Source organism: Bison bison, unplaced genomic scaffold (assembly GCF_000754665.1).
Source record: "Bison bison bison isolate TAMUID 2011002044 unplaced genomic scaffold, Bison_UMD1.0 scf7180017864381, whole genome shotgun sequence".
Lineage (NCBI taxonomy): Eukaryota > Metazoa > Chordata > Mammalia > Artiodactyla > Bovidae > Bison > Bison bison.
Window position 1 is genome coordinate 2,357,580 of NW_011494953.1, and position 15,606 is coordinate 2,373,185.

The window sequence follows — 15,606 nt, forward strand, 5'->3', positions numbered from 1 at the left end:
CCTTGCAGTCCAAGGGACTCTCAAGAGTCTTCTCCAACACCACAGTTCAAAAGCATCAATTCTTAGGTGCTCAGCTTTCTTCACAGTCCAACTCTCACATCCATACATGACCACTGGAAAAACCATAGCCTTGACTAGACGGACCTTTGTTGGCAAAGTAATGTCTCTGCTTTTGAATATGCTATCTACGTTGGTCGTAACATTCCTTCCAAGGAGTAAGCGTCTTTTAATTTCATGGCTGCAGTCACCATCTGCAGTGATTTTGGAGCCCCCCAAAATAACGTCTGACACTGTTTGCACTGTTTCCCCATCTATTTGCCATGAAGTGATGGGACCGGATGCCGTGATCTTCGTTTTCTGAATGTTGAGCTTTAAGCCAACTTTTTCACTCTCCTCTTTCACTTTCATCAAGAGGCTTTTTAGTTCCTCTTCACTTTCTGCCATAAGGGTGGTGTCATCTGCATATCTGAGGTTATTGATACTTCTCCTGGCAATCTTGATTCCAGCTTGTGCTTCTTCCAGCCCAGTGTTTCTCATGATGTACTCTGCATATAAGTTAAATAAGCAGGGTGACAATATACAGCCTTGACATAACTCCTTTTCCTATTTGGAACCAGTCTGTTATTCCATGTCCAGTTTTACCTGTTGCTTCCTGACCTGCATATAGGTTTCTCAAGAGGCAAGTCAGGTGGTCTGGTCTGGTATTCCCACCTCTTTTAGAATTTTCCACAGTTTATTGTGATCCACACAGTCAAAGGCTTTGGCATAGTCAATAAAGCTAGCAACAATTATACAAGCATTAAAAATTTATATCAGGGGTCATATAGCATGTAATATTTTAAAAGTTAGATAAATCTTAATATTTTCACAATTAAAATGGCTTTTTTATTCCCCAAAGTAGTAAACCATATACCAAAAAAAGGAAAGAAAAAAAAAACTTGTCTTCAATTGTGAAGATGATAAATATTTTTGAAAAGAGAATTTACCACAAAAATATGTTTCATCCCCACCCAAAAAAAAAAAAACAACCTGAACTTTACACAAAATTCACATTTTATTTACACTGAAATAAACTATACAAATTGATATTCTTCACCAAAAATAACAGCATTGTTTTCGTAGTATTTCTAGATAAGCCACCAAACACTTACTTTTGCAGGTTTTCTAGATTTTGCTTGTAAATCAGGATGAGGCAGAAGAAAACAGACAAATCAGCTGTAGTATCCATGACCTCGGATCCTTTCTTGACCGTGCAACTGAAGTGTTCACCACGTACCTGCCAAAAAGCTTACGAAGGCTTCCTTCATAGGAATGTAAACAGCAACTACCAGATGGGGGACAACAATGGCAGGCCTTCCATTCAAACTTTAACTGTAGCTTCTTGCTTTAACTTCATTTGATAAAGACAAAATCTACTTTGAAATCCTTGTTTAGTGAGCTCACACATTTCTCTTACAGTCTGATAATTTTCATAACGGCCCCTTTCAAATTTTTAACAGCGTACTTAAAACTACTATTCAAAGGTCAGTCATGAGCTTCATTATAACATTTTTTATTATGTTTCCTTCCTCCCATACCTCCTGCTTCCTTTCTGATGACTATTTCTACATTCTGAAAATGAGTTATTGGCAAGTTATGTCTCAAGATTCATGTCTAGAGTAAACATCTTCATAGAATTACTGCATTGCTATAAAGGACTTATTTTTAATTATTTTATAAGATTAATACGTGCATTGTAGAAAAAGGGGACAGTAAAAGGAATGAAACAATTTTTAACTATAATCCTACTACCTGGAGATAACTGATTATAACTTATTCTGTACTTATATGTATCTTTTTAATTAATTCATTTATTTTCTTATTTTGGGCTGCACGTGGTCTTTGTTGGTTTGTGCGGGCTTTCTCTAGTTACTCTCTAGTTGCAGTGCACAGGCTTCTCATTGCAGCAGTGTGTCTTGTTTCTGACCATGGGCCCTAGGGCTTAGTGGTTGAGGCACGGGCTCGATAGTTGTGGCACACAGGTCTAGTTGCCATGTGGCGTCTTCCCAGACCAGGGATTGAACTTGTGTCTCCTGCATTGGCACTTTACCACTGGTCAACTAGGGAAGTCCCCATATGTGTACTTTATGGACATCTATATGCTATGTGAAGTGATTCACTCCTTATAAAAATGAGCCCATACAGATTCTAATTGCTTTTTCCCCTTAATATGTAGTGATTTTAATAAATCTTTATGTAACATTTTTGATGATTATTTCCTGTTGTTTGGTTAACAGTCCTTAGCAATAGGTTGTAAAGGGGTGTACTACTACTTTCAAAGAGTTTTTGTAAACATCTGTCTTTTCTCATATCCTTAGTTCTGAGAATATATTTCTAAATGTCAAATTGTTGTATCAGAGGTTATCACAGTTTTTAAGGATTTTGATCAGTATTTTTCCTGAAATGGTCATCTAGACATGTTGTATCTTATATTTCCAGTAGAAGTGAACCTGGTATTCTTACTTTTGGATATAACCATTTACCTCCCATATTTTTGGACATTTATTACAATCCCATTTTTTGTGATTATAAACAGTGTTACGATGAACATTCTCAGGCATCATATCTGTGCCTACTATGTAAGCATATCTGTCATATAAAGTAAGATTGCTGGGTCAGGCATTTAAAATTTGATAGTATCAAGTTGCCATAAGAGATTGCTCTACATACGGCCTCACCAGTCAATCTTTGGATATCAAAAAAATAATTTTTATTACATGGAAAACCCCTAGAATTCTTTTTCAACATATAATTAGTGACCCTCATATATATATAAAGATGAGGAACCTCTAGAGATTTTTTTCATTTTTTACAGATGTGGAAACCAAGGTGTGGAGAGTCTGAATAATATACTTAAGGTCAAATAGTAAGTGACTAAACTGGATTTGAATTATTTAGACTTCGAAACGTGTGGCCTTCCCACTGCATTATACTGCTTTCCTGTGTTTCTCTTAAAATAATCTTGTCACAGTGCTATGAGCAACCAGTTTCGCTAAATTTCCCTTTGATCACAGCATTCCGAGGCCCAAGATGAGCATCACATGACTTAATTTCTTTGAATGGACCTTTGATTCCTGTGGCCTATGTGCAAAAAATTTCTTGAAATATAAAAATTGATTTTATTTACTTTAGAAAGCTCTAGCATTCAAATTAAAATGTTGACCCGTGTTCATGGTTTAAAGAAAAAAAAAAGGTATAGACTGGTTACTACAGTTACATATGTCTTGTGTGTTCTTCCAAAAATTCTTCAGTTCTGGAAGTTCTCTGGTGGTACAGTAGTCAGGACTCCGAGCTTTTACTGCCAAGGGCCTGAGTTCAATCCCTGGTTGGGAAACTAAGATACCATAAGTCTCACAGCCAAAAAAACAATAAAGGCTTAAAATTTCTTTCATGCATAGATAAGCACACATTAATAGATTGAGTTTGTCTAGCTTTCTTTTTTGTATAAAATATATAGCTGTGTGACTTCTATCAAATACTCTTGAAATGCCAGCATTATTCATTATAGCCCAGAAGTGAAAACTACATAAGATGTTGAATGAATAAGCAAAATGTGGTATATTCATACAACGGAACATTATTGGGCCATAGAAAGAAGTGGAATAGTGATACATGCTGCAGCATGAATGAACCTTGGAAAACATGCTGACTGAAAGAAGTCAAATACAAAAAGGCCGCCATGTATTGTGTGACTCCATTGTTATGAAATGCCCACAACTGACGAATCTATAGAAACAGAAAGTAAAACTGTTGGTTGCCAGGGCTGGGGGAAGTAGAATGGGGAATAACTGCTAATGGGTATAAGGTTTCTTTTGGGGATGATGAAATCTGGAATTAAATAGTGGTGATGATTGCACAAAATCTGTGAATATACGTAAGAGCCTTCAAATCATACACTTCAAATGGGTGATACAGTATGTATGGTATGTGAATTACATCTCAGTAAGGCTTTTTTCTTTTTTAAGAAAATGTTAGGAATAAAATTGCAGAAGATGTTTTACTATTGTTTTTGCCATTCTTCAGAATCCATCACTCAGCATTTAGAAATTATTCCTATAGTTCTGGCTGATCGTATATATGCATTGGAAAGGAACATGAAATGAAATGACCTGCTTAATTCTGAGCTGTGAATAATGTGAATTTAATGTTATAAATTTTTTACTGTAATTATGATTTTCAATTCCTGTTTGGTCCATTTCTACTCCATTTAGCCCTCTTATCTCTGAGGTTTAAGGCTATGTAAATAAACTTAATGAAAAAAATCAAGACCTTCAGATTTGTAAAATAAACAGAATGTGTTTTGAGAGAAGCTGTTGGATGTTCTATTATTTAATCTGTTTAAGGCTGTGGTACTTAATTGAGAGCAGACCTACAGGTAGAGAATTGGTTGGATGATTCTTTTAAAGGCTTTTTTAAGCCTCAAGATTCTGACTGACTATTTGGTTTTCTGGAAATAGAACTTTGGAAGACTTCTGAATTGTCAGCATTTCTTTTAGGAAAGAATAAGAATGCAGGAATCATTAAAAACAATTCATTTGTTTGAATTGGAATTATTATATTGGAATGAATTTATAGAATTCATTAAATAAATATTTACTCTGGGTGACTTGCCATATGCTGGTTTTGCTTTCAGTTGAATTGTAAACCTAGTCTATGGTTAGAAGCCTTCTTTGTTTGCACTTTATTTTTGGGAAGGTCCTAACAATTCACCAGAATTCAAACATGACCCTAACATCAGAGAATATTTGCAGAAAATGTGTTAATGTTCTTTATAGTAGTAGACTATGTATAGATTTCCTGGAAACAAGGCCTGTCTTTTGAGACTTTCTAATACTAGTTGATTCCACATAAATGCAAAAAATTTTCCATCCTTCCCTTCCTATATTTAGATGAGATGTTTAGTCATTGATTTTATCTTAAGAATTTTTAGTTTCAGATAATTTATTTTATTTTACTCTAGCAGTTAAAATAGTGAATAGAAAATATGTATTTTTATTTAGTCAATATTTTTCCAACAATAAATTGTGAAAGAATAAAAAGATGGATGGGGAAGCTATAGGTTAAAAGAGATTAAAGATGTCCATCAGTTGTACTTTATGAATGCTTTTGTAACCTAACTCAAACAAAAAAATATAATTGTCAATTTGAATTTTAACTGGATATTTAATATCAAAGAATTGTTTTGTTTATTTATGGCTGCACTGCACAGCATGTGGGATCTTAGTTCCCAGACCAGGGATCCAACCTGTGCACCCTTCTGTGAAAGTGTAGAGTCCTAACCACTGGACCACCAGGAAAGCCTCCAAGAATTATATATTTAACTTTATTGAGGCATAATTGACAAATAAAATTGTAAGGTACTTAATGTGTACATTATGGGGATTTGATATATGTATGTGTTGTGAAAGGATTCTCACTGTCTAGTTAATTAACATATCCACCACCTCACATATTTATCATTTTGGGGGGCTGGGATAGGAATAGTGAGAATGTTTAAGTTCTCTCGGCAAACTTTAATTATATCATACAGTGTTATCCACTATAGTCACAGAATTATAATATTTTTTAGGAGTGATAATGATGTTGTATTTCTTCTTTTTTAGGATCTTTACTTTTTAGAGATATATATTGACGTATTTATAGATGATATGATCTGATACTTGTTTCAGCATAATATGGGAACTGGTAAGAGGGTGTGAGGTATAGATGAAAGAAGGTTGGCTTTAAGTTGATAATTATTGAAGCTGGTATAGGTACATGGAGGTTTATTATAGTGTTCTGTTTTTCTATATATTTGAACATTTTCATAATAAAATATTTATGTTGAAATATATAGAGAGAAAAGGACCCATATAATTAGCATAGACAGAACTTGGAATTTTTTTGTCTGTCAGCTTCTAGAATTACTTGTTTGCTGGCCCAGTTACCATGAGAATCTAGTCCACTGATGATCTCTCAGTTTCTGGGAGAACATGGGGCAAGTCACTATTGGCCCATTAATAGCCAGCCACCTGTATACCCACTTTGGTGGTCTAGCTTTGTAGCTAACTACTAATGCCATTTGTCACATGTAACTTAAAACTTCAGAGGAGTTCATCCCATTCTAGTGAAAAGAGCTGCAGTATTTTGCTTGAATCTTTGATTTAGGCATACTGGCTCTCTGAAATAGAATTTAGAGTAGTCTTTGTAAATCAGGAAACTTAGTGTTAATGATTTTTTTAGCCAAACTTAGCAAACAGAGGCTTCCCAGGTGGAGCTAGCGGTAAAGAATCCACCTGCCAATGCAGGAGACTCAAGAGACAAGGGTTCGATCCCTGGGTTGGGAAGAGCCCTTGGAATAAGAAATGGCAACCTGCTCCAGGATTCTTGCCTGGGAAGTCCAGTGAACAGAGTGGGCTACAGTCCAACGAGCTGCAAAGAGTTGGACATGACTGAGCACTGAGAACATCCAGCAAATATAGGACTTAAAACATTTCCAAAGTTACTTTTATCACACAGGAAAAAGAATTTAAAATACTTTAGTTTTCAAATATTTATGATATTGTTACTATTTATTCATGAATGACTCTTCTGAAGTCATATTTATTGGTTTTGGCAGGTGTGTTCTTTATAAGTTCAGATGACATAAAGAAGTCTCTGTTTCCATACCTATACATCCTGTACAAGACAGTGGATATTTAGAGAACCTGTTGCATTTCTGAGATTTGGCTCACTGGGAAGCTGAATTACTGTTTGTTGATGAATATTCCTCTTTTTAAAAGTTTAGGGTAGATTAACAACAAATCACATTCCAAAAAATAGGTTTTACATAGTAAAAATATGGAGAAAGAATTTATATGTTACTTGGTTTTGCTGATTTGGTATTGGGAAATTATACGTGGTCACTTAAATCATCAAAGTGATAGCCATGTAAAAGTCTTACCATGTGTGTTAAGACATGCCTTGTTAAGATACGTGGGTTTCCTGATGGCTCAGTGGTAAAGAACCTGCCTGCCACTGCAGGAGACGCAGGTTCGATCCCTGTGTCCGGAAGATGTCCTAGAGAAGGAAATGGCAACCCACTCCAATGGGAAATCGCATGGACAGAGGAGCCTGGCGGGCTACGGTCCATGGGATCACTAAAGAGTTGTTCACAATTTAGCAATTAAATAACAAGTTAAGATATGAGGGAGATTTTGGTGAACTTTCTGTATCTATGTATTTTTCTGTTCATTGTAGCTTTGGGTAAAGCTTAAATATTTGGTAAGTTTGATGACATTAAACCTGAGGTGAGTGACAGTCTTGGATATCTTAATACATGGGGACACCATTTCTTACCTAAGACCATTGTGTTGCTTATAAATTGTGGCTTACAGTGGTTTTTTTTTCCTTCTTCTTTTTCTTCTTTTTACCCTTTAGCTGGCAATTCTTTGGTCCAACAAGGTGGACAGCCACTCATCCTAACCCAGAATCCAGCCCCAGGTCTCGGTACAATGGTTACTCAACCAGTATTGAGGCCTGTGCAGGTCATGCAGAATGCCAACCATGTGACTAGTTCGCCGGTAGCCTCACAGCCAATATTTATCACTACACAGGTAAGTAGGACTCTGAATTCTGGGACCTGGTAGAATTCTGGGACTGTGGGAACCTTTGAAGGCTCTGACTTGAGTCTCCAGCATAATTAGAAATGGTTCTAGGTTCTGTCCTTTGGTCTGGCTTTCTCATTTACTAGTTTTTATTTGCTGCTGACTTCAGTAGTCAGCCCAACATAGCATATAGCTGGGCAATTTCCTCTTTATGCCCCCAGAGGCTGTTAAGTAATTTGATTGAGGTCTAGGCAGGAGAGAGTGGGAAGCTTGCATGAGGAAGAGGAAGCCTTGGTCCTCAAAAGTTCTCACCCTTTGCTTAGGCTATTTTTCTTAAACTGCGGTGAGTTAGTTGACTTACAGAAATATATGTGCAAAATTGGTGAAGTGCAGGGAGATCTTTGAAAGAGAAGGAAGGTGACATATTTGATATAAATGAGAATTGGAGTTGAAAACCCAGTGCTGGTGTGGGATAAAAAGGCAGATGCTTTTTCCTGCCTTGTCTTACAGATTTCCCAGAGGTGTATGGCCTTTTGAAGTAGACTTTGGGGACAGTTTCCTACAGTTGTTTATGTGTTGAATCACTCCATTAGTGTCAGTTTTTTCCCCATTCTTAGGGGTCAGTTTGTGGATGAGTTTTTTAAACTGAGGTTCTCTTAAGACAAGAACTAGGTTTTCATTTTTGTTCATATGCACCAAACCTCATTCTCCAGTTTTAATATTTGTCACTCAAAAGTTTGCCAGAAGTCCAGAATTTTCTCCATCTCAGTCATTTAAAAGCTCTAGTTCGAGAGAGAGAATCATTAGGTAAGAGTGTGGGAACTTTTTGGACATAGGTCTGAATACAGTCTCTGCTAGTGTTAGCTGATCTCCATGTTAAAGATCCTTTTGCTTTTTAATGCAGGGATTTCCTGTAAGAAATGTCCGGCCTGTACAAAATGCAATGAATCAGGTTGGGATTGTGTTGAACGTACAGCAAGGCCAAACGGTTAGACCAATTACACTAGTCCCAGGTAAGGAAAAATGTCTACCCATTTGGAATAAACCAGCATCCAAAAGACTTGTTTTTGTTGTTTCTAAGTGTTGAAGGTCATTTAAAAAGTATACTTTCTGAAACTACAAAAATCATATTGAGTTAAGCCCCATTTTTAAAAAACTTCCTAACCTTTGGCCAGGGTGGTAATTTTATTTTTCTTTTTAACTTTTTACCACCTTTCATGAGGTAGTAAAACAGGGTTTTTATAGTTACTTTCCTGTTTCTGCTGTTTTATTCAGCTGTTGTTTGTTATCCTGGAGGACTGTTATTAATGCAAACTCCCAAATTCTGTATTCCTAATAAGTCTACTTACTTACATGGTGGGCTTAAAAACTTATTTTGCTTGCATTTTACAGCATAGATTTGGAATATAAGTTAAACAAATGGCATATTCTTTGAGGATGAATATTGCTAATGACTAGTGGTGGGGTTTTTTTGTTTTTGTTTTTAAGAAATTGAAAGATAATTCTTTAAAATCTTATAATTTTGCCCCCAGTTCTATATTCAGTGTTTACTACATTTTGGGCCAAAAAATACTATATTATTTTAGTTGTGGTAAAGGTAGCTTGTCTTCCTAAGTTTTTGTCATTGTTCTCAGAGCCCATTGGGATTTTGGCCTTCAGGTCTGAGCTTATCCTATCTAGTTCTGATATTTCTTAAATACTTGTAAGTGAATTGTCTAGTTGATCCAGGAGACTCACCTTTGGGACATGCTAGTAGAATGGCATACATAGTCTGTCTTCTCTGTGAGTTTGTGTAAGAGAATGAAAGACTCTTTAGTATTCTGAGAAAGAAGGATTACTTTTTTCAGAACCAGCTCTGCCTCTTGGCCTATGTATACCCATACTGCTTCCCACTCTATACCCGTTATTCTCTTCCAGTACCAAGGTCAGGCTATTCATGATTTACTCTTGGAATAGAAAAGGCAGCGTGCTAAGGTGTTTGGGGAGGAGTTGATGGAAATCTGCTTCCACTGTGATGTTTGTAGGGCTGATTACTGAGGCTAACTGCTTTCATCAGTTTGGGGAAATAATCTTTTCCTATTCTAGTATTTCCAGTAAACACAGAGGGAATGTGTTATAGGAGAGCTCACTAACCAAGATTTGGTGCTTTTCTTTGTCTCTCTTTTGAAGCCCCAGGTACCCAGTTTGTTAAGCCGACAGTTGGCGTCCCACAAGTGTTCTCTCAGATGACCCCTGTGAGGCCAGGCTCCACGATGCCTGTGCGGCCCACCACCAACACCTTCACCACCGTCATCCCAGCCACTCTCACCATTCGAAGCACCGTCCCACAGTCCCAGTCCCAGTCGACCAAGTCCACTCCCAGCACTTCCACCACACCCACTGCCACACAGCCGACCTCACTGGGGCACCTTGCTGTCCAGCCCCCAGGCCAATCCAGCCAGACTCAGAACCCCAAACTAGGTGAGGCTTGGGAAGAGGAGATAGCACAGTTGGGATGGGTGGTGGCTGGAGAACAGATGATTATCACTTGGTCAAAAAAGCTCCCTCCTTCCCCTCTCCACCTGCAGTGAGCATTGCCAGCTTTGTCACTGTGAAGCGACCTGGTGTTACAGGTGAAAATAGCAATGAAGTGGCCAAACTGGTGAATACCCTTAACACCATCCCTTCCCTGGGCCAGAGTCCTGGGCCAGTGGTGGTATCCAACAACAGCTCCGCACATGGCTCTCAAAGAACCAGCGGGCCTGAGTCTTCAATGAAAGGTACGATAATCAGAAAGACTCTGGGCAGCCAATCATTCAAAAACATTAGCATAACGTATTTATTGTATCAGAAGTCTATACTGTGAAATAGAGAAAATAGGGTATAGTTGCAATAGTCTGTTATCACAGAAACTTTAGTAAAGGGGACTGCCACTTGTGAAGAGTGTAACTGCTGCTGCTGCTAAGTCGCTTCAGTCGTGTCTGACTCTGTGCGACCCCATAGACAGCAGCCCACCAGGCTCCCCTGTCCCTGGGATTCTCCAGGCAAGAACACTGGAGTGGGTTGCCATTTCCTTCTCCAATGCATGAAAGTGAAAAGTGAAAGTGAAATCGCTCAGTTGTGTCCGACTCTGTGCGACCCTATGGACAGCAGTGCACCAGGCTCCTCCGTCCACAGGATTCTCCAGGCAAGAGTACTGGAGTGGGTTGCCATTTCCTTTTCCAGAAAAGTGTAACTAAGTCAGCCCAAAGGAATTTTCTGTTAATTGTGGTTTGGAGACGAATGAAATGGATTGAGTGATCAGAGATGAGTAGGATAATCAAAAGATAGTTCAGGGAGCAGGAGATGTATTTCTAAACTAGATTTTAAAGTTGATATTTGGTAGAGAGGTTTTCAGGTGTAGGATTATGAGCATAACCATATTCAATTTCAGTCCTAGAATAGGACTTGGCAAACCTTTTCTGTAAAGGACCAGATAGTAAATATTTTAGGCTTCATGTACACTATGATTCTGTCACAACTACTTTGTGCCATTTCAGTGCAAAAGTAGCCCTAGACATATGACTGTGTGCCACTAAAGCTATTTATGGGCTCTGAGTTTGGAATTTCATTTTATTTTCATGTGTCAGAAAATCTTATTCTTCTTTTGCTTTTATTTGAACCCTTTACAAATACGAAAACCTTTAACAAATGGTATTGAGAAAACTGGATATTCACATGCAAAAAAATGGAGTTGGGCCATTACCACGCACCATATACAAAAACTAACTCAGTGAATTAAATCCCAAAATAAAAGTCCTAAAACCATAAAACTCTTAGAAGAAAGCATTAGAGGGAGAACTTTATGACATTGGATTTGGCAGTGATTTCTTGCATATGACACCAAAAGCATAGGCAGCAAAAGAAAAAATAGATAAATGAGACTACTTCAAAATTTAAAACTTTAGAGCATCAAAGGGTTAGGGTTATGGAGAGTGGGAAAGCAACTCACTTTTCATGGGAGAAAATATTTGTAACTCACATATCTGATAAGGGCTTAATATACAGAATATATAAACTACTTCTGTATCTCAACCAACAACAGAAGAACAACCCAATTAAAAAATGAGCAAAGGAGCTGAATAGAGAATTCTCAAGGAAGATATACAAATGGCCATTAAACACCAAAAAGAGGCTAAACATCACTGAACATGAAAATGCAAACCACAACCACAGAAAATACTGCTTCACACCGATTAATATAGCTCTTATCCAAAAAAAAAGGGGGGGGGGCAGAAAATAATAACTGTTGGTGAAGGATATAGAGAAAGTGGAACCCCTGTCCATTGCTGATGGGAGTGTAAAATGGGATGATGGTCCCTCAAAAAATGAGATATGAAATTAACCACATGTTGTAATACTTCCATTTGGGGTATATATACCCAGGGACCCAAACAGGTACTTGTACCCCCGTGTTCACAGCAACGTTATTTACAAAGCCTGTAGATGGAAGGAAGCATCTCAGATGTTCATCAACTGATGAATGGATAACAAAATATGGTGTGTATATATACAGTGGTATATTCAGTCGCTCATTCATGTCCAACTCTTTGTGACCCCGTGAACTGCAGCATGCCAGGATTCCCTGTCCATCACCAACTCCCGAAGCTTGCTCAAACTCCTGTCGTCCCCTTCTCCCGCCTTCAGTCTTTCCCAGCATCAGGGTCTTTTCCAATGAGTATTCAGGACTGATTTCCTTTAGGATGGACTGGTTGGATCTCCTTGCAGTCCAAAGGACTCTCAAGAGTCTTCTCCAACACCACAGTTCAAAAGCATCAATACTTAAATGGTATATTGTTCGGCCTTAAAAAGGAAAGAAATTCTGATACATGATATAATATGGATGAACCTTCAGGACATTATCTTAAGTAAAATAAGCCAGTCACAAGAGGACAAATACTGTGAGTCCAGTTACATGAGGTATCTGGAGCAGTCAAACTCACAGAGACAGAAAGTAGAGTGGTGATTGCTAGAGTTCTAGGAGGAATGAACAGTGGGGAATTAATAATGGGTATAGAGTTTCAGTTTTGAGGGATGAAAAGAGTCTTGGAGATTGCTTGCATGAAAATGTGAACATTCTTAACAACTGAACCAGACATTTTTAAATGCTTAAGAGGAAATTTTATGTGAAGTATATTTTACCATGATTTATAACCAGAACAACAACAGAAAATACATTGGGTTGGCCTAGAAGTTCGTTCGGTTTTCCCCAACAACTTACAGAAAAACTTGTACAAACTTTTTGGCCGACCCAGTAAAAGCCATTCTTAGTTCATTAGCCACACAGAAACTGGCAGCTGGCTGGATCTGGTCTACGAGTTGTGATTTGCTAACCCCTGGCCTAAAGTTAGAAGAATGGTAAAAGGAATGTGCCTCATAGTGACCTCTCATGCTTGCTTACCAACCTTATTTATACCCCTTATGAAGTGTTTAATAATTTTTTTCCAAAAGGCCGATAGTCTTTTTCTGGTATCTTACTAATCTTACCATGTTCTCACTTCTTCCAGTGACCTCGCCCATCCCAGTGTTTGATCTCCAGGATGGTGGACGGAAGATATGTCCACAGTGTAATGCTCACTTCCGTGTTACTGAAGCTCTGAGAGGTCACATGTGTGTAAGTGATGTCACCTGTGATGGGATCCAGCGTAAATGGCTACCGTTCACTGTGTACTTCCTGTAGTCTTGGGAGAGTGTGAGGCAAGGGCTCTGAAATGACTTGGAAGCCTTTTAAAGGGTTATACTCTTGGCCTGTTTTAGAATGAACTCAAAAATATAATAGGAAACATTTAAAGTCCCTCAAATAGATCAGAACATATGTGACCTTAATTCCTTAGTTGGTAGATTTTGAACTGCACAGGAGGACGGGTTTGTTAGATATTCAGAACTTTTTGGCCTCAGTTCATTTTCTACTTATTGTGTCATTGGATAAATCAGGAGCTATTAACCAATTACTAACTCAAGCCTTTCATTTTTTGGTATTAGTCCAGATGCAAAGGTTGGGACTTCTTCCTACCAGGGACCCCAGAACCAGCTTAAACTAGCAAGTGGTTCAAGGATCTAAAACAGGAAGAAGTACAAAGTATGGTGTTTGGAGTGGCATATATCTATATATAAGTACACACACACAGACACATGAAAAAGAGTGAAACCTGGACATTGTAGAAAACTGCAGGGTGGAAACTAGGTGAGAATACCTAGAACCAAACTGTTACCAAGGAATGTTAGTGGACCTGAGGAGTACATGCATCCAGCCCCCAGGAGAACCAGGATGATCAGATGTCTTCTTTCTTTATAGTACTGTTGCCCAGAAATGGTTGAATACCAGAAGAAAGGAAAATCTCTGGATTCAGAACCCAGTGTCCCATCAGCAGCAAAGCCCCCATCCCCTGAGAAAACAGCTCCTGTTGCTTCCACTCCCTCTTCTACACCTATTCCTGCTCTGTCACCACCTACCAAAGTACCAGAGCCAAATGAGAATGTGGGTGATGCTGTCCAGACCAAGCTCATTATGCTAGTAGATGACTTCTACTATGGACGGGATGGTGGCACAGTAGCCCAGCTCACAAACTTCCCTAAGGTCGCCACATCTTTCCGATGCCCACATTGTACCAAAAGGCTAAAAAACAACATTCGGTGAGTGTTGAAGAGCCTTGGAGCTCACCTTGGACAAGTGAAGGCTGAAAGCTGCTTACATGTTTCAGTTTTTCTGTCTGGAGAATGGCCCTAATTATAGCCTCTCTTGCTCAGGGTTATCAAATCAATAACTAATATTACAGGAGATATTGTGGTAATAAATAAAAGATAACTTTGGGTAGAGTGAGACCAGTGCATCTCCTTTCTCAGATAAGTTTCGGGAACCCTCTTAGTTTCTGGGCTGAGCAAAGGACTATCCCAAAAAAGAGGAAGTTGGGTGAGAAGGTGGAAGGGGGGACATATGTAAAGTTTGTTCTGTGATTCCACTGTTGTATTTCTCCAAGGCTTCTGATTTTTTATGTTGTCTGTACTTTTCCTTTGTGCTGTGCTACAGATTTATGAACCATATGAAACATCATGTAGAGCTTGATCAGCAGAATGGTGAGGTGGACGGTCATACTATCTGCCAGCACTGCTATCGTCAGTTTTCCACTCCCTTCCAGCTCCAGTGCCACTTGGAAAATGTTCATAGTCCCTATGAATCAACTAGTAAGTTTGGAAGTTCATAAACTCTAGGGGTGTACTTTGTTCTTCACTCAATGAATGGCACTAGCGGGGAGCCCTTTATATTTCTTCATATGTGGGTAACAGTGTCAGGTAGCTTTTTGCATGTTTATAGTCAGTACTTCACTTACTCTGTTTTCCTACAAGCCTGGCTTCTATTCTGTTCAAGCTTGAGTTGAGTTCAGTGCTTGATTCCAAATATTAGGGGCCTTGGACCACTGTAGAGAGGTATATTTTAAGAGTTTGTTACCTAGATTGTTTTATAGAAGGAGCAAGCATTTGTATTTGGGTCTCCACTTTAGTTAGTAATGTCGTCGTTTTTATGTAGGATAAAAGATAATATTATAAAGTACTTTACCATTAAGACAGTGCTTTCATGAAATATAAGATAAGTTGGAGTGTTAGCTACATCTTAAAGGTGAGAAACAGGCTGAATACAACCCCAGAAATACTTAGTCATTTACTTAAGAGCGTACACTTCTTGTAAGGTGACGTGAGGATTTGAATCCAGTCTTCTAGAAATATTTCCTTTATCATATAAGTGATTTCTAGTTTTGTTGAAGAGACAAAAATTGCTTAACTAGGGAAATCTGAGAACAACACTATGTATTTACTATAAATACAGACGTTGGATGAAATGAATGATAGGTAGAATAGTTCAGAGAAGGGAAAAGATCCTTGTGGCTGGATTTCACAGAATAGGTAATGTATAAACTTGGTCTTAAATAAATGGATTCCAACGGGTATTCTGAAAATTAGCAACAGGAGAATGATAGAAATAGAAGCA

General features: G+C 38.2%; 1 protein-coding gene across 6 annotated transcripts in view; it reads left to right on the forward strand.

Moving 5' to 3' along the window:
* POGZ (pogo transposable element with ZNF domain) overlaps positions 1 to 15,606 on the forward strand; it is a 31,336-nt gene that overhangs the window by 2,397 nt on the left and 13,333 nt on the right. For 2 of the 6 annotated variants that reach the window (XM_010857508.1, XM_010857506.1), the window contains 7 exons: positions 7,438 to 7,613; positions 8,509 to 8,617; positions 9,774 to 10,064; positions 10,172 to 10,363; positions 13,130 to 13,236; positions 13,918 to 14,255; positions 14,650 to 14,804. In XM_010857508.1, the coding sequence (XP_010855810.1) occupies positions 7,438 to 7,613; positions 8,509 to 8,617; positions 9,774 to 10,064; positions 10,172 to 10,363; positions 13,130 to 13,236; positions 13,918 to 14,255; positions 14,650 to 14,804 (1,368 nt within the window). Of the gene's footprint in view, positions 1 to 7,437; positions 7,614 to 8,508; positions 8,618 to 9,773; positions 10,065 to 10,144; positions 10,364 to 13,129; positions 13,237 to 13,917; positions 14,256 to 14,649; positions 14,805 to 15,606 lie in introns of all 6 variants that reach the window. The other 4 variants (XM_010857507.1, XM_010857505.1, XM_010857510.1 and 1 more) reach the window with 2 other exon arrangements.